This window comes from Schistocerca nitens, chromosome 12 (assembly GCF_023898315.1).
Source record: "Schistocerca nitens isolate TAMUIC-IGC-003100 chromosome 12, iqSchNite1.1, whole genome shotgun sequence".
Classification (NCBI taxonomy): domain Eukaryota; kingdom Metazoa; phylum Arthropoda; class Insecta; order Orthoptera; family Acrididae; genus Schistocerca; species Schistocerca nitens.
The window spans coordinates 125,876,363-125,896,346 of record NC_064625.1 but is presented as its reverse complement, the minus strand read 5'-3'; the positions used below and the strand labels follow the sequence as shown (position 1 = coordinate 125,896,346).

General features: G+C 43.8%; 1 protein-coding gene across 2 annotated transcripts in view; it reads right to left on the bottom strand.

Moving 5' to 3' along the window:
- Positions 1-19,984, bottom strand: part of LOC126215318 (collagen alpha-1(I) chain-like) — a 324,350-nt gene that overhangs the window by 209,002 nt on the left and 95,364 nt on the right. For both annotated transcript variants that reach the window (XM_049941998.1, XM_049941999.1), the window contains exon 3: positions 8,458-8,739. In XM_049941998.1, coding sequence (XP_049797955.1) covers positions 8,458-8,739 — 282 coding nt within the window. The remainder of the gene's footprint in view (positions 1-8,457; positions 8,740-19,984) is intronic.

The window sequence follows — 19,984 nt, the reverse complement described above, 5'->3', positions numbered from 1 at the left end:
GTATCGGCGAGGACCATTCGCAACCGTCTCCATGAAGCTGGGCTACGGTCCCGCACACCGTTAGGCCGTCTTCCGCTCACGCCCCAACATCGTGCAGCCCGCCTCCAGTGGTGTCGCGACAGGCGTGAATGGAGGGACGAATGGAGACGTGTCGTCTTCAGCGATGAGAGTCGCTTCTGCCTTGGTGCCAATGATGGTCGTATGCGTGTTTGGCGCCGTGCAGGTGAGCGCCACAATCAGGACTGCATACGACCGAGGCACACAGGGCCAACACCCGGCATCATGGTGTGGGGAGCGATCTCCTACACTGGCCGTACACCACTGGTGATCGTCGAGGGGACACTGAATAGTGCACGGTACATCCAAACCGTCATCGAACCCATCGTTCTACCATTCCTAGACCGGCAAGGGAACTTGCTGTTGCCGGCCGAAGTGGCCGTGCGGTTAAAGGCGCTGCAGTCTGGAACCGCAAGACCGCTACGGTCGCAGGTTCGAATCCTGCCTCGGGCATGGATGTTTGTGATGTCCTTAGGTTAGTTAGGTTTAACTAGTTCTAAGTTCTAGGGGACTAATGACCTCAGCAGTTGAGTCCCATAGTGCTCAGAGCCATTTTTGAACTTGCTGTTCCAACAGGACAATGCACGTCCGCATGTATCCCGTGCCACCCAACGTGCTCTAGAAGGTGTAAGTCAACTACCCTGGCCAGCAAGATCTCCGGATCTGTCCCCCATTGAGCATGTTTGGGACTGGATGAAGCGTCGTCTCACGCGGTCTGCACGTCCAGCACGAACGCTGGTCCAACTGAGGCGCCAGATGGAAATGGCATGGCAAGCCGTTCCACAGGACTACAACCAGCATCTCTACGATCGTCCTCATGGGAGAATAGCAGCCTGCATTGCTGCGAAAGGTGGATATACACTGTACTAGTGCCGACATTGTGCATGCTCTGTTGCCTGTGTCTATGTGCCTGTGGTTCTGTCAGTGTGATCATGTGATGTATCTGACCCCAGGAATGTGTCAATAAAGTTTCCCTTCCTGGGACAATGAATTCACGGTGTTCTTATTTCAATTTCCGGGAGTGTATTTAATTACAGTTATAAAACGTAAGCCTTTACTCTGTGTAAAAACAGAATGTGATGGATACGCGTGCGTTTAATTACTAATAACAGCAGAAATAAAACATTTTTCACGGGGATTCGTCAGGAAACGAAATGTTTCCAACGAAACTGATACGTTGTCGTCCTAACTGTGTTAACATGAAGCCAGGTCATACGCTTTATAGCGAACAAGTGGTATTCACCGAAGAAATGTGACTCTGGCGTTTGTAAGAAGTGAAGCAGGGTGTAAGTCTCATTCTTATTAAAAAACGGGACTTTTAAAAGTTTAGAAACTTCGTAGGACAATATTAAGGAAAACGTCGGGAGACAAATTTATTGATAAAACTTAATGGTCATAGAAGTTCACATTTGCATCATGCACTCAGATGACCCCAAATGACTTTTTACAATCAGTCTGCTGCGCTGCCATCGTACTTTTCATTTTTGTGGAATTTTTAACAAGAAGTGCATTTTCGTTTGAAAACTCATGCGATGTACCTTCGTATGAACATGACTCGCAATGTCAGACTTTCCACGATGTCCAATAGAAAGTTTGATTTGCACAACGAATGTTCTACAGTCATCTTCACTGCCGGAGATAAAAGTAAACTCACTTTCTATATTGCAGTTAAAATTACAGTTCAGTTTTGGCACGATGAAACATTGAAAATGAATTAGTAAGTCGGCACGGTATCTCAGCGTGTTCGGTCAGAGAGCTGGTTGGCCTCTGTATTTATGCATTACGAACAGGTGCTCGATCGTGTGGAAAGATGCAATCGCCATCCCCAAACTGCTCTTCAACAGTAGGAAGCAGGAAGGTGTTTAAAACACCAATGTAGGGCTTTGCTGTGATAGTGCCACGCAAAATACTAACAAGGGAACCTCCCCATCGCACCCCCCTCAGATTTAGTTATAATTTGGCACAGTGGATAGGCCTTGAAAAACTGAACACAGATCGATCGAGAAAACAGGAAGAAGTTGTGTGGAACTATGAACAAATAAGCAAAATATACAAACTGAGTAGTCCATGCGCAATATAGGCAATATTAAGGCAAATGTGAACAGAGGAGCGCCTTGGTCACATGGTTTGCGTGAGCAGCTGCGGAGTGAGAGGTCCGTGGTTCAAGCCTTACCTTGTGCGAAAATTTTAATTTTTTATTTCTGGCTTACGTGACAAACCCTTATGTTTTCATCACTTTTTTGGGAGTGACTATCACATCCACAAGAAAACCTAAATCGGGCAAGGTAGAAGAATCTTTTTACCCATTCGCGAAGTGTATAAGTTAGGTGGGTCGACAAGATATTCCTGTCATGTGACGCACATGCCGTCGCCAGTGTCGTATAGAATATATCAGACGTGTTTTCCTGTGGAGGAATCGGTTGACCTATGACCTTGAGATCAAATGTTTTCGGTTCCCATTGGAGAGGCACGTCCTTTCGTCTACTAATCGCGCAGTACTGCGGTGCGGTCGCAAAACACATACACTAAAATTATTACAGTGAACAGAGACGTCAATGAACGAACGGACAGATCACAACATTGCGAAAATAAAGAAAGTAAAATTTTCACTCGAGGGAAGGCTTGAACTCAGGACCTTCCGTACCGCATCTGCTCACGCTACCCACGGGACCACGGCGCTTCTGAGTTCACACTTTCCTTGATGTTACTTATGTTGAGCATGGGCTATTCAGTTTGTATATTTTGCTTATTTTTTCATAGCTCCACACAAATTCTTTTTCATAGTTCCACACAACTTCTTCCTGTTTTCTCGATTGATCTGTGTTCAGTTTTTCAAGGCCTATCCACTGTGCCATCTTATAACTAAATGTGGGGGGGGGGGGGGGTGCGATGGGGAGGTTCCCTTGTAAGGGGTGCAAGCCCCATAGCCGGCCGCAGTGGCCGAGCGGTTCTAGGCGCTTCAGTCTGGAACCGCGCGACCGCTAAGGTCGCAGGTTCGAATCCTGCCTCGGGCATGGATGTGTGTGATGTCCTTAGGTTAGTTAGGTTTAAGTAGTTCTAAGTTCTAGGGGACTGATGACCTCAGATGTTAAGTCCCATAGTGCTCAGAGCCATTTGAACCATTTTTTTTTTGCAAGCCCCATACATGAAAAACACGACCACACCATAACAGCACCGCCTCCGAATTTTACTGTTGGCGCTACTCACGTTGTCACATGGCGTCCACAGGGCATTCGCCATACCCACACCCTGCCATCAGATCGCCACATTCTGTACCACGATTCGTCACTCCATACAACGTTTTCCCACTGTTCAATCGTCCAATGTTTACGCTCCTTACACCAAGCGAATGGTCGTTTGGCATTTACCGGCGTATTGTGCGGCTTATGAGCTGCCGCTCGATCATGAAATCCAAGTTTTCTCACCTCCCGCCTGTCATAGCACTTGCAGTGGATCCTGATGCAGTTTGGAATTCCAGTGTGATGGTCTGGGTAGATGTCTGCCTATTACACATTACGACCGCCTCGTACTCTTACGGATTTATGGACAGCCCTGCAGGATTCATGGTGTCATTTGGCTCCAGCACTACTTTAGACATTAGTGGAGTCCATGCCACGTCATGTTGCGGCACTTCTGCGTGCTCGCGGAGGCCCTACACGATATTAGGCAGTTGTACCAGTTCGGTTTTAGAAGTTCCCTCGGTACAAGAGAAGCATTGTTTGCTTTTAACATATTAGCGCAACGATGTATGGAGGTTAACCAGCCACTATATGTGTGCTTTCTGGATTATAATAAAGCATTTGACAAAGTTCGTCATGATCATCTCATAGAATTGTTAGAAAAGAAAACACTTGATAAGAAAGACATCCGCATTATATACAACCTCTACTACAATCAAACCGCAACCGTGAAGGTAGAAAATGAATTATCGAATGATATAGAAATAAAGAGGGGTGTGAGACAAGGTTGCGTTCTCTCACCCTTATTGTTTAATATGTATTCAGAAGACATAATCCAGGCAGCTCTATCAGATGAAATAGCTGGCATTAAAGTGAATGGGCTAAACATTAACAATGTTAGGTTTGCTGATGACACTTTACTACTAGCTGGAAACCTCAAAGATCTACAATTACTTCTTGACAAAGTCGCAGAAAAAAGTGAAGAATTTGGCTTGACTCTTAACGTAAGCAAGACTAAGTTCATGGTGATATCTAAAACACACCAACAAGAAAATCTTACAAGCAATAGGGAAAGAGTCGATCAAGTACGTAAATTTAAATATCTCGGAACAATTGTAAACGAGGAGATTGAAAGCTCAGAAGAAATTAAATCGAGAATAGGACAGGCCAGAAGTATCTTTAATAAGATGAAAAATGCATTCTGTTCGAGAGACATTTGTTTAAACACAAAAATGAGGTTGCTAAGATGCTATGTATTCTCAAAATTATTATACGGAATGGAAGCGTGGACATTGAAAAAGAAGGACAGGAACAGTTTAGAAGCTTTTGAACTGTGGGCATATAGAAGAATACTTAGAATTAGTTGGGTGTCGAGGATTACTAATCAAGATGTCCTAAGAAGAATGGGAAAGGAAAAAGAATTAATTAAAACTATTAAAGTAAGGAAGCTACAATATTTAGGCCATGTTATTAGGGGAGTAAATTACAAAATATTGCGAATAATACTAGAAGGGAAAATTTGTGGGAAGAGAACGAGGGGTAGAAGACGGACATCCTGGATTGACAATTTAAAAAATTGGTACAACTGTTCAACGTCAGAACTCCTTAGATCGGCCAAATCAAGATCAGAAATTGCCATGATGACAGCCAACCTTCTTAGAGGAGACGGCACATGAAGAAGAAGACCAGTTTCTTCGGCTGTTCAGTGTAGATGGTACGCCAGTGTGCAAGACTTGCCGCGTCTGGTCTATATGGTGGTTTCACGTTGCCGTCGTACGACATCTATTGTAGTACAGGATCCCTAGTCTGCAAGTTTTTGCGAAGTGCAGCATCAATTAAGTACAATGTTGCATTTGCTGTAAAAAGTCAAAAACTGGAGAAGCGACAGCGAATTTGTGACAAAATTTAAGTAGAAAAGGTAGACATTAACAGTTCATTCACAGTTACTAAAAACTGCCTGTGTCCACATAACGTGCCTTTATTTGCTTGTCACCCTTGAAAACGGAAAGATTAACACGAGAAACAGAGTTCTTCAAGCTCAGTTTTCAGTCTTTAGCACTGACTATTTGTAATGTTGAAATAGTGTTATAATCCCTGATTTTTGAGTAGAGTTTCAAAAAATTAGAATTAATAGGAGAATACTGTTGATTTTTTGTACCATTCAGCCACTTACCACTTTCCGAGAGAAGCAGCGAACGGTGGGTGGGCTAACTTTTTGCCTGCTTAATTTAATATTTTGATTCTGTGTACCTTGAACCTGAGGCATTCAAAATTTTGAACTTTTTTCGTTTTCTACTTTGGTAAAGGAAATAATAAGAATGAAAATCGAAAATTGGTTATGTCAGAAACAAGTTACTTTGGGCGGTTCAAAAATGGTTCAAATGGCTCTGAGCACTATGGGACTTAACTTCTGCGGTCATCAGTCCCCTATAACGTAGAACTACTTAAACCTAAGTAACCTAACGACATCACACACACACACATGCCCGAGGCAGGATTCGAACCTGCGACCGTAGCGGTCGCGCGGTTCCAGACTGTAGCGCCAGAACCTCTCGGACACCCCGGCCGGCCATTTGGGCGGTTTTAAATGTCCGGTTACATAATAAATGATATTTAATTGAAACCCTCACCTGCCGACAGCTGTTGTTGATATACCTTGATGGGGACAGCTGAAAATGTATCCCGGACCGGGACTCGAACCCGGACAGACTGTGGACAGTTGGGAATGTGGGTCTCACGGGGAGCGTGCAAGGGATATGTACCTGCAGTCGCGCTATTCATCCATCGGTGGCTCAGATGGATAGAGCGTCTGCCATGTAAGCAGGAGATCCGAAGTTCGAGTCCCGGTCGGGGCAAACTTTTTCAGCTGTCCCCATCGAGGTATATCAACACCTGTCGGCAGCTGAGGGTTTCAATTAATTATCATTTATTCTAGAGAAGCTGCTCGGTCATCTATGGTGTCTGTTCTTTCGAGAACAGTTACTTTCTTCATATACAGGGTGGTCCATTGATCGTGACCGGGCCAAATATCTCACGAAATAAGCGTCAAACGAAAAAACTACAAAAAACGAAACTTGTCTAGCTTGAAGGGGGAAACCAGATGGCGCTATGGTTGGCCCGCTAGATGGCGGTGCCAGAGGTCAAACGGATATCAACTGCGACTTTTTTAAATAGGAACACCCATTTTTCATTACATATTCGTGTAGTACGTAAAGAAATAAGAATGTTTTAGTTGGAGCACTTTTTTCGCTTTGTGATAGATGGCGCTGTAATAGTCACTAACGTGTAAGTACGTGGTATCACGTAACATTCCGCCAGTGCGGACGGTATTTGCTTCGTGAAACATTACCGGTGTTGACGCATGTTGTCAGGCGTTGTCGGTGGATCACGATAGTAAATATCCTTCAACTTTCCCCACAGAAAGAAATCCGGGGACGTCAGATCCCGTGAACGTGCGGATCATAGTATGGTGCTTCGACGACCAATCTACCTGTCGTGAAATATGCTATTCAGTACCGCTTCAACCGCACGCGAGCTATGTGCCGGACATCCATCATGTTGGAAGTACATCGCCACTCTGTCATGCAGTGAAACATCTTGTAGTAACATGGGTAGAACATTTCGTAGGAAATCAGCATACATTGCACCATTTAGATTGCCATCGATAAAATTGGGGCCAATTATCATTCCTCCCATAACGCCGCACTATATATTAACCCGCCAAGGTCACTGACGTTCCACTTGTTGTAGCCATCGTGGATTTTCCGTTGCCCAATAGTGCATATTATGCCGGTTTACGTTACAGCTGTTGGTGAATGACGATTCGTCGCTAAATAGAACGCGTGCAAAAAATCTGTCATCCTCCTGTAATTTCTCTTGTGCCCAGTGGCAGAACTGTACACGACGTTCAAAGTCGTCGCCATGCAATTCCTGGTGCATAGGAATATGGTACGGGTGCAATCGATGTTGATTCTTAACACTGACGTTTTTGAGATTCCCGATTCGCGCAATTTGTCTGCTACTGATGTGCGGATTAGCCGCGACAGCAGCTAAAACACCTACTTGGGCATCATCATTTGCTGCAGGTCGTGGTTGACGTTTCACATGTGGCCAAATACTTCCTGTTTCCTTAAATAACGTAACTATCCGGCGAACGTTCCGGACACTTGGATGATGTCGTCCAGGATACCGAGCAGCAGACATAGCACACGCCCGTTGGGCATTTTGATCACAGTAGCCATACATCAACACGATATCGATCTTTACCGCAATTGGTAAATAATCCATTTTAACACGGGTGATGTATCACGAAGAAAATACCGTCCGCACTGGCGGAATGTTACGTGATACCACGTACTTATACGTTAGTGACTTTTACAGCGCCATCTATCACAAAGCGAAAAAAGTGGTCCAACTAAAACATTCATATTTCTTTACGTACTACACGAATATGTAATAAACAATGGGGTTTCCTATTTTAAAAAAAACGCAGTTGATATCCGTTTGACCTATGGCAGCGCCATTTAGCGGGCCAACCATAGCGCCATCTGGTTTCCCCCTTCAAGCTAGACAAGTTTCGTTTTTTGTAGTTTTTTTGTTTGACGCTTATTTTGTGAGATATTTGGCCCAGTCACGATCAATGGACCACCCTGTATATGATTACATAATAGTCCGGTTAAACTGAAAAAAAAAAAAAACGATGTAACCGGATACCGGTTTTCTCAGCGATAACCTCCATTCCTAAGTGGAATTTGGACATATGAATTGAACAGAAGGGGGAACGAGGACTGATCTTAGAGCCAAGGTGTTTCAGTGTCATTTTCGTCGAGTGTGAACGGCCCCGTGTTTCTTATTGTCTACTGTTTTTTGCCCGTCAATCTATCTATTATGTATCTACTTCATGTTTTTTCTCATTGTAAAGTCGAAGGCTGAAGAGCAGCGTACGATGCTGCTGCCAGCCTACCTATGTATACGTATAGGTATAAAAATTACAATAAAGAAAAAAAGTTGATCTTAGAGGTACAACTTTGTTCAGGGATCTCAACTCCACTTGCTAATCTCAGCTCAGAAAAACTGAGAAGTGTCGGTCGATCAACGTATTGCTGTGGAAAAGCGCTAGCTTCTGACACGGAATTATATCAGCTAATTGAGCGGCAGGCTTTCTCTCCATACTGCATGCAGGGAACAGAAACTGAATTAGTGCAAGCCTTGCAGTACTCACCCGGGATGACTGGCTCCACTCTGGAAGCAGAGGGGATACCAGACGACGGCGGTGGCGGCTCTTTGACCGGAGGCGGCGTGGGTGGTGGAGTGGGTGGTACCGGCTGCCGTCGCGGTGGCGGGGGCGGTGGCGGGGGTGGCGTCGCCGGTGGCTCCGGCTCTGGCGGGGGCGACGGTGGAAACCGAGGTACCGCCACAGGCGTGGGAGGCGGCGGGGGCGGGCGGCGCGGCGTCGGCGGTGGAGGAGGCGGCGTCGGCGGCGGCGTCGTGGCCTCCACCTCCACTGCGGGACACAAAGTGCAGCCAGTCAGTTCACCATGTGAAAGCAAGTCGCGAGTGGCTTGCTGAACGACGTGATGGAAAACAATCACCTAACGCTGTCCTCAGGGAGCAGAAAGTGGACTTACATTGAAAATGTTGTCTGCCACAGACGGCCCCTGCCAGGCAGACTACACTCAAGACACCCCTGTGTACCATATAACATACACAAGCACTTGCAGGCGCAACCAAGAGGAAAACAATTCTTCAAAACAAACAGAAGTTGGTAGAGACTAATGCGAACCTTTTTCTGCAGAGGTCGCCTCACAGACAGAGGGAGAGTTGGAGTACTCCGCCGACCTCCGCCAGCTTTACAAGGCCAGCGCAGCAGCAGTACAGTCTGTTCCTCGCCGAGCTAGGACCAGCTCTGACGGACCTCACTGACGCTCTTGATAAATAGTCGTCTACATGTTGTTTTCTTTGTGTGCATATAGTGATTGTTCGAGAAGTGTACCTCAGTTTCAATAAACGACACTATACTGAGTGTTCTACAATACTGAGTATTCTTCAGAAAAAGAGCATTGTACCATCTTCATTTAGATGTGAAAGTCTAATTCACAGTAAATTCCTGATGAGTGTCACAGTTCAACTTATATATCGAATGCTGTGTCCTATGGCGTAAGATGATTAAACCACCAAAAGCTGCCCTCAGGTGTCAACATGGGACCTATACTCTAGGACCTCTAATAAAACTGATCTTTGTGCCATCTTTATTTTGAAAACAAAATGTAGTTCATTGCAAATTCCTGACAGTCGTCACTCTTCATCACGTTATGTCGAAAGACCTGCTCAACAGCATAAGGATACCATCATAGACAGCCTTGAAGGATTAACATGCAGACTTGTATTGTTGGACCTGTAATGTAACTGGGCTTCATGCCGTGCCATGGCAAACTTGCAAATGGATTCAAGACTTTCTTGCAGATAGAACTCAACACGTTGCTCTTAACGGAACAAAATCGACAGATGTAAAGGTAATATCCGGAGTACCACAGGGAAGTGTGATAGGACCGTTGCTGTTTACAGAATATATAAATGATCTAGTAGAAAGCGTCGGATGCTCTTTAAGGCTATTCGCAGATGAAGCAGTTCTTTATACCAAAGTAGCAACGCCAGAAGATAGTAAGAATTTGTAGAACGACCTGCGGAGAATTGGTGATTGGTGCAGACTCTGGCTATTGACCCTGAACGTAAATAAATGTAACATATCGCGCATACATAGGAAAAGAAATCCACTACTGTACAGCTATACTATTGATGACAAACAGCTGGAGACAGCGTCTGCCGTGAAATATCTAGGCGTAGCTATCCAGAGCGACCTGAAGTGTAATGACCACATAAAACAGATAGTGGGAAAAGCAGATACCAGACTCTGATTCATCGGAAGAACCTTAAGGAAATGTAACTCATCCACGAAAGAAGTGGCATCTATGGCGCCTTTCCGCCCGATTATTGAGTATTGTTCATATGAGGTAGACTGATGGAGAAGATCCAACGAAGAGCGGCGCGTTTCGTCGCGTCGCGTTTAACTGGCGAGAGAGCGTTACGGAGATGCTAAGCGAACTCCGTTGGCAGACATTACAAGAGAGGCGTTGTGTATTATGGGGAGATTTAGTACTGAAATTTCTGGACAGTACTTTCTTTTCAGGAGGAGACGGAAAACGTATTACTTGCCCCCCCCCCCCCTCCGCCCTCCCACATACATCTCGCATATTGACCACGAGGAGAAAATTCGAGACATTAGAGCCAATACAGAGGCTTACCGACAGTCATTCTTCCCACGCATTGTTCGCGAGTGGAACAGGGTTGGAGGGATCAGATAGTCGTACCGAAAGTACCCTCCGCCACACACTATTAGGGGGCTTGCGGAGATGTAGATGTAGATCTCTATTTGGAAATAAAAATGTAGTTCATTGCAAATTCCTGACGATTGTCACTATTCATCATGTACGAGTCGTACGTCGAATGACTTGCTCGACAGCACGAGGAGGTAAAGAGCGCCATAGATAGCCTTGAGCATTCAACACGCGGACATGTATCGTGGGATCTGTAATGGAACTGCTCTTTATGCCATATTCATTTAGATGTAAAAATGTAATTCGCTGCAAACTCCCGACGGTTGTCTAAATTCAGCGTGCATATTGAATGGATTGCTCGACAGCATAACCTGATCAAGACCACCAAAGACTGCCCTCGGGAGCATATGCGGACCTGTATTCAGGGCCCTGTAATGGAACCGGACTTCGTATCACTTTTATTTGGACGTAAAAATGCACTTTATCACAAATTCGTGACGGTTGCCCCAATTTAAGATATGAATTGACGACACATGTCTGCAATATCTGAGTGTTGCAACGCTTTACATTTCCCATTGAATTTACTTTCGTTTTTTTTTTTTTTTTAGATACAGGTTACTGACACAGGACCAGTATTATGCGAGTATAAAAGTTTTCTGTGACTTGCAACATATGAATTAGCCAGTACACATTACTATCGTATTACCTCACTTAGACCTCTTAAGGGGGGGCTCTATAGGCGTAAAGAAGCCAACCCTCCTAGGGGAGTAAACCCTAAAAAAATCCAGGTCCTCCAAGTCGGGGTTGGGTGTGAGGCTAACAATCCCACCCCGGAAAAAAAGTGTTGTTGCGGATACTATACACATGCCTCGGAACGGAAAGGATTGCCTGTTGGCGACCCGGCTAGAAAAACGGTTAAAGAAAGGCGATGGGAATAAGAAATTGGAGAAGGAAGGCGATGGACAGACAAGAATGGAGGCAGGTAACACAGGAGGCCAAGGTTCTTTAAGGACTGTAGAGCCAACCAAGAAGAAGAACAAGAAGAAGAAGAAGTAGCAATTTCGGATTTAGAGGATAAGGTTTTCGGCAAATTTGGAAAAATTATAATAACAATCTAATAGTAGTTACTACCTTTTACCTCTCCAGTTGTTTAAAAAACTTCGTGTTATGCAAAAATTTTTATATCTCATATTTTTATTATTTTTGTACATTTTGAAATCTGTTAAAACTATTGATTATACATAAAACAATATAATTAAATTTAATTTGTCTTATTATTTTATAGCTAAAAAGTCAACATCAGTTCAACTGTAGTGAAAACAGCAAACTGATTTGAAAATACATTTATATTAAACTTACCAGAAAAAGAAAATGTAACTCTGAAATTATACACAACACTTCCGAAAGATACTTATTACTGTATCAGCCTGAGAGTCGTTAAGACGAATGTGGTACGACTGATAAGATGGTCGTGGTACGACCTTTTAACATTATTAAAATGTCACTAAAAATTATTGAACTGTCCCTAAACTGTTAGGGAGAAGATTTTAACGTGTCTCAGGGTGATTGGCTCATCCTGATCAGTCAGCCGCACTTTTGTAAGTTAACTCTCTAGTCCTTATTCTATGGTCCAGTTAGGAGTTGAATGGCGCATCTCAATACTGACGAAGTCGCAGTTCTGCTTTCTTCGTGACTGGGTGTGACTGGGCTGGCAAAGGTGGTTGCAAGTGGAAGACAAATGATTCTAGGAATTAGTGAAATTGTACAGGGTGATTCAAAAAGAATACCGCAACTTTAAAAATGTGTATTTAATGAAACATAATATAACCTTCTGTTATACATCATTACAAAGAGTATTTAAAAAGGTTTTTTTTCACTCAAAAACAAGTTCAGAGATGTTCAATATGGCCCCCTCCAGACACTCGAGCAATATCAATCCGATACTCCAACTCGTTCCACACTCTCTGTAGCATATCAGGCGTAAGTTTGGATAGCTGCTGTTATTTCTCGTTTCAAATCATCAATGGTGGCTGGGAGAGGTGGCCGAAACACCATATCCTTAACATACCCCCATAAGAAAAAATCGCAGGGGGTAAGATGAGGGCTTCTTGGAGGCCAGTGATGAAGTGCTCTGTCACGGGCTGCCTGGCGGCCGATCCATCGCCTCGGGTAGTTGACGTTCAGGTAGTTACGGACAGATACGTGCCAATGTGGTGGCGCTCCATCCTGCTGAAATATGAATTGTTGTGCTTCTTGTTCGAGCTGAGGGAACAGCCAATTCTCTAACATCTCCAGATACTGTAGTCCAGTTACAGTAGCACCTTCGAAGAAAAAGGGACCAAAAACTTTATTGGCTGAAATGGCACAGAAAACGTTCACCTTAGGCGAGTCACGTTCATACTGAGTTGTTTCCCGCGGATTCTCAGTGCCCCATATACAGACATTGTGACGGTTGACTTTCCCGTTAGTGTGGAAAGTTGCTTCATCACTAAACACAATCTTTGAAACGAAAGATTCATCTGTTTCCATTTGACCAAGGATAAAATCACAGAAATCGATTCTTTTAATCTTATCAGCTGCAGACTGTAGTGGACTGTTAAGGCAGCCAGTCCACAGTGAAGTAGCCGAAATGGCACGCGTCAACTCACGCCGTCTGGCGTTAAGTCTGGAACAGGATACGTGATGAATGTGATAAAGAAAAGAACGTAGCTACTAGAAACTTAACTTTTATATTGTCCTTTGGTATACAGCATTCTGGATGATACAAGTGAGACTCTGTCTTGAGGTACATGCAACGTTACAAATGGTTAATGGCGCCTTGCTAGGTCGTAGCCATTAACTTAGCTGAAGGCTATTCTAACTGTCTCTCGGCAAATGAGAGAAAGGCTTCGTCAGTGTAGTCACTAGCAACGTCGTCGTACAACTGGGGCGAGTGCTAGTACGTCTCTCGAGACCTGCCTTGTGGTGGCGCTCGGTCTGCGATCCTGACAGTGGCGACACGCGGGTCCGACATGTACTAATGGACCGCGGCCGATTTAAGCTACCACCTAGCAAGTGTGGTGTCTGGCGGTGACACCACACAGACAGTGCTTGAACCAATTTCAGACGATAAGGTTTCATAACTAACCTTTTTCGTAGGACTCTCCATAAAGTTGATTGTGGAATTTGCAGCTCTCTGCTAGCTCTGCGAGTCGATTTTCCTGGGCTGCTAACAAATGCTTGCTGGATGCGTGCTACATTTTCATCACTCGTTCTCGGCGTCCAGAACTTTTCCCTTTGCACAAACACCCATTCTCTGTAAACTGTTTATACCAACGTTTAATACACCACCTATCAGGAGGTTTAACACCATACTTCGTTCGAAATGCACGCTGAACAACTGTCGTCGATTCACTTCTGCCGTACTCAATAACACAAAAAGCTTTCTGTTGAGCGGTCGCCATCTTAGCATCAACTGACGCTGACACCTAGTCAACAGCGCCTCAAGCGAACAAATGTACAACTAAATGAAACTTTATAGCTCCCTTAATTCGCCGACAGATAGTGCTTAGCTCTGCGTTTTGTCGTTGCAGAGTTTTAAATTCCTAAAGTTGTGGTATTCTTTTTGAATCACCCTGTATTTTAAGTTTTAACAGCTTTAATCATTTTCCGCTTTGGACTGTTTTAGTAAGCGCAGTAATAAAACAGCACGTGTATTTGTACGAAGTTTTAGGGAATCTCATGTTATTTGTGTTTTGGTTGGCAGGAGAGCCAACACCGTGTTACTAGAAGGAGGCAGAAAGGCACGCGTTTTAGCTCACGCAGGCTGGCGTGAGGTCTGGAACAGGACAAGGAAATTAGAATTTAGAAAAACGGACGTAGCTGTTGGAATACTTAACTTTAATCCATTAATAGCGAACGTCGGTCTGACGGTACATGATTCACAAGATCAATAGTAACTGATAATGGCGCCTTGCTAGGTCGTAGCAAATGACGTAGCTGAGGGCTATGTTAAACTATCGTCTCGGCAAATGAGAGCGTAATTTGTCAGTGAACCACTGCTATGAACGTCGGCTGTACAACTGGGGCGAGTGCTAGGAAGTCTCTCTAGACCTGCCGTGTGGCGGCGCTCGGTCTGCAATCACTGACAGTGGCGACACGCGGGTCCGACGTATACTAACGGACCGCGGCCGATTTAGAGGCTACCACCTAGCAAGTGTGTTGTCTGGCGGCGACACCACAATTTGACTACTTACTATTTTAATTTAATTATTAGAACAAACTGATTGGTCGGTCGGCTGTCTGTTGGTTGGGTTGCCTTCAGATTAAGAAGTCGTTGGACAGGCTACCTGTCTCACCTAAGCAGGCGATAGTGCTACAATCTCAGGCCGACCCTTGGAAACTTCTGAGCGCCGTTCCTTATGTGTTACATAGTAATTTCCCTCTCTGGGTTTTAGTTATTTGGTTGATGTGTGGCCTTCATCCGAGTATCAATATCTCTTAATGTTCTTGTCATGGCCTTAAGGCATGAGATTGTTATTCTTTTATATAGGGCCTTCAGCCGAATTTTACATTAGATGTTTGAAGATAAGGCCTTCCGCCTTTTAAACTGAAGCTCTTTTTCTAGGCATTAAGCCGTTAAACATATTTGTTGATATGTGGCCTTCAGCCGAGTATTAATATCTCTTAAATTAATGTTCTTGTCTTGCCCTTAAGGGGCTCCGGAAAGGCTCAAAATCATGAAAAGTTCAATTTTTACTTTTTTGCGTTTTCTGAATCTGCAGACTATTACCTTTTAATATATATATAATTTATTCAATTCCGAAGACTACAACTATTTTAAAATTTTTTTTGAAATGTGTTCTACATGGGCGTGACCCACTGTGGCGCTGTTAAACTGCTGTCAAATGGTGTTATTATTAACGTCCGTATTCATCAGGTACATTTTAGTGATGTGAGATAAAGTATGTGTTGTGGCTAACCTGTGATGGTTCAATATATATCGCTGGTGTGATTGTCGATTGTTTCTTGTTTATTTACTCCGTCGTTATCTCGAAAATATTCGTAATTAATTCTGTTTCTTGAGTCTCTGTTTTGTTGAAGTATAATAATGAGTAAAAGTAAAGTTATTAGAATCCTCTGAAGGCTTTTAAGAAAAGGAGAAATGTTGGAAAGCCAAAGGTATTTAGAAATAAGGGAATGAAGATAGGTTCTAACATGGTACGAGCGATGCTTGCTATAGACAAGGAACGCCTTCGGGCTGCAGACAGGGCTGTAAAGAGTCTAGAAATACAAGCAAGAGTAAACAGGAGGAGGAACAAGAGGAAGCTGGAGGAGGAGTTTGCAGAGGATGAAGATAATCCATCCTATGGACCTGGAATGCACTAAAAAGTTAATCCAATCTTTGTCGCTCGATTCCCAAAACTTTTATTTTCTCATACTAATTACATGTTTTCTAAGGATCTTCCAAACATATTTGTTTCAAACTTTCAGTAAATGTTACACAGTACCTTCTGCATAATTTAACACAGCCTTTTTCCAAAAAACTGTATATTTTTGAATATCTAAATAAAAAATTGCAAAAAAATGTTGTGAATTTTCATTACAATTGAAAAAAAATCATCTTTAATAACTGAACTAAAATTTTGTAAAATCCCTGTGTTAAGTTGTAGCCCATATTCCAATAAATAATCTGTAAAAAGTTCAACTTCCTACCTCAAATACTTTGTGAGGAAAGATGTAATTTATAAGCGTTATTTTAACATTGCAAGTATAGGGCGTTCCGGAGCCCCTTAAGGCATGAGATTGTTATTCTTTATTGGGGCCTCCAGCCGAATTTTGTATGAAATGTTTTAAGATACGGCCTTCCACCTTTTGATTGAAACTCTTCCTACTGCTTAATATGCGGCCTCCAGCCAAGTTCCATTAAAATTAAATTGCGAAAGCCTTCAGTCTGTTTAGATTCAAGATTTAGAAAATATTTTTGGGTGAAACCTCCAGAAGAACCTTGTATTTCAATTTCTTGCTTAGGCCTTGTGTCTTGGATTTTGAGTGTGGCCTACAGCCGATCTAAAGTTAATCAAAGGAGGTCGATTAAACTGTTTTGCATCCTTGTTGTAATATTGTGTGTTGAAAAATAAAGTTTGTATGTTGAACGCAGGAATGCAACTGACAGAAACTTATTTTGGCCCCTTTCCACAACCTGATCTACTCTGTCCTGCTAGCCCAGGCATTTCAAACATATTTATAAATACAGGTATCGACAAGTAAATGAAGAAACGTATAGAGTTTTCCTGAAAATGTATGCCTGTCGTGATCTGCTAAATCCCTGTACATGCAATCTGGTAAGGTACCCGAGACTACTTTGCACTACTTTGGAGAGACAGAGGTAGGCCTCATTTGGCAGTTAACATGCGTAGCGGTGAGGCGTTGCTAATGTTGCGAGAACGAATAGTATAGGTACAAATTTTTTGAATATCACAGAATTTACACTTTTACTACAAAAATGGAGCTTTGAGTGGCAGTCGAGCCGTCGCCTCACACACGTTCGTCTTACGAGACTCCAACACAGCGACTGGACCACCATGAACTCTAACGTCCGACACCTACGCATAAATACATGAATTACGTAATAGGTGCATAAAACTTCTCTTATGATTTTCTCGGAATTGCCAGAATAGTACACCTAACCATTTGCACAGCCGGCCGCTGTGGGCGAGCGGTACAAGGCACTTCAGTACGGAACCGCGCGACTGCTGCGGTCGCAGGTTCGAATCCTGCCTCGGACATGGATGTGTGTGGTGGTGTCCTTAGGTTAGTTAGGTTCACGTAGTTATAGGTTCTAGGGGACTTATGACCTCAGATTTTAAGTCCCATAGTGCTCAGAGCCATTTGAACCATGTTTTTGATCTACTTGCACATTATGTTGTTTTAATGGACTACTAAAGGTCTATAAAATTTGAAGTAAATTCGTGATCCCAAAGTCGTTGCCTCACATTGTTAATCTTGCTGCAAGCAGACGGTTCCCAATGGTTCCAGAGCACACACGTGGTGGAACATATGGTCGTGTAGTGGATGTTTCCTTAGTCAAGGTAGACGAAGTGTTTCATGTTTCAGGAGGGCACCGTGTCGAAGATTTATGCAGCATACAGGGAAAATCAAAACGAGGATAATGGAATGTAGTTGAATTAAGTCGGGTCATGCTGAGGGAATTAGATTAGGAAATGAGACACTTAAAGTAGTAAAGGAGTATTGCTATTTGGGGAGCAAAATAACTGATGATGGTCGAAGTAGAGAGGATATAAAATGTAGACTGGCAATGGCAAGGAAAGCGTTTCTGAAGAAGAGAAATTTGTTAACATCGAGTGTAGATTTAAGTGTCAGGAAGTCGTTTCTGAAAGTATTTGTATGCAGTGTAGCCATGTATGGAAGTGCAACATGGACGAAAAAATAGTTTGGACAAGAAGAGAATAGAAGTTTTCGAAATATGGTGCTACAGAAGAATGCTGAAGATTAGATGGGTACATCACATAACTAATGAGGAGGTATTGAACAGAATTGGGGAGGAGTTTGTGGCACAACTTGACAAGAAGAAGAGACCGGTTGGTAGGACATGTTCTGAGGCATCAAGGGATCACCAATTTAGTATTGGAGGGCAGCGTGCAGTGTAAAAATCGTAGTGGGAGACCAAGAGATGAATACACTAAGCAGATTCAGAAGGATGTGGGTTGGAGTAAGTACTGGGAGATGAAGAAACTTGCACAGGATAGAGTAGCATGGAGAGCTGCATCAAACCAGTCTCAGGACTGAAGACCACAACAACAACAACAGGGAAACTGGAAGAACATCGAAAAGTTCCTTGCAAATGAAAGCTGTGTGCTGGACCGAGACGCGAAGTCGGGACCTTTGCCTTTCGCAGGCAAGTGCTCTACCGGTAGAGCACTTCCGCGAATGGCAAAGGTCCCGAGTTCGCTTCTCGGTCCAGCACACAATTTTATACTGTTTATATCAGGGGACACTCCGCTGCAGAATGAAAATCTCATTCTGGAAAATCCCCCAGGCTATTGCTAAGCCATGTCTCCGTAATATCCTTTCTTCCCAGAGTGCAAGGTATGCAGGACAGCTTCTGTGAAGTTTGGAAGGTAGGAGACGAGGTACTGATAGAATTGAAGCTGTGAGGACGGGTCGTGAGTTGTGCTTGCGTAGCTCAGTTGGTAGAGCACTTGCCCGCGAAAGACTAAGGTCCCGAGTTCGAGTCTCGGTCCCGCACACAGTTTTAGTCTGCCAGGAAGTTTCATATGAGCGCACACTCCGCTGCAGAGTGAAAATCTCATTCTGGAAACATCCCTTACGCTGTGGCTAAGCCATGTCTCCGCAATATCGTTTCTTTCAGGAGTGGTAGTTCTGTAAGGTTCGCAGGAGAGCTTCTGTGAAGTTTGGAAGGTAGGAGAGGAGTTACCGGCGGAAGTAAAGCTGTGAGGTCGGGGCGTGAGTCGTGCTCGGGTAGCTCTGTCGGCCGGCACGATAGCTCAGCGTGTTCGGTCAGAGGCTTAGCTGCCCTCTGTAATAAAAAAACTGAGTTAATGGATCAACGGTGAACGTCAGCAAGTGTCACAGGACGTTCGCCCCGGTCAAATACAACGATCAATTACGAACAAAATGAGATTTTAAAAAAAAAGTCAGTTGAGCACTTGCGCGTGAAAGGCAAAGATCGCGAGTTCGAGTCTCGGTCCGGCACCCAGTTTTAGTCTGCCAGGAAGTTTCACATCAGTGCACGCTCCGCTGCAGAGTGAAAATCTCATTCTGGAAGAACATCTTCCGAAAAGCCACAATGCTGACAAAGTGTGTGATGAATAACAGCGACAGACGGTCACTGAAAAGAATTGTGACCAAAAATAAGAGGACGAGTACTGCAGAAGTCACTGAAAAACTGAATGTTGCACTCACGAAACCTAAAAAAAAAAAAAAAAAAAAAAAAAAAAAATCTCAAAAACCGAAGTAGCAATCATCTGATGAATTATAGACTCATATCAGTGACGTTCATTTTTAGTAGGAACATGAACACATATTGCATTCGAACATTATGAATTACCTTGAAGGAAACGTTCTATTGACACCTATACTCCGTTCAACATAAGAATAAACCTGACATAAACAAAGACATACGCGAAGAGGCTGTAGCACGCGTACAACTGGTGTTCCTACGCTCTTGGAAGTAGCTCCTACGTATATATTACTCTGAGCACTACTTAAACCTAACTAACCTAAGGACACACACATTCATGCCCGAGGCAGGATTCGAACCTGCCGGCCTGAGTGGCCGAGCGGTTCTAGGCGCTACAGTCTGGAACCGCGCGACAGCTACGGTCGCAGGTTCGAATCCTGCCTCGGGCATGGGTGTGTGTGATGTCCTTAGGTTTGTTAGGTTTAAGTAGT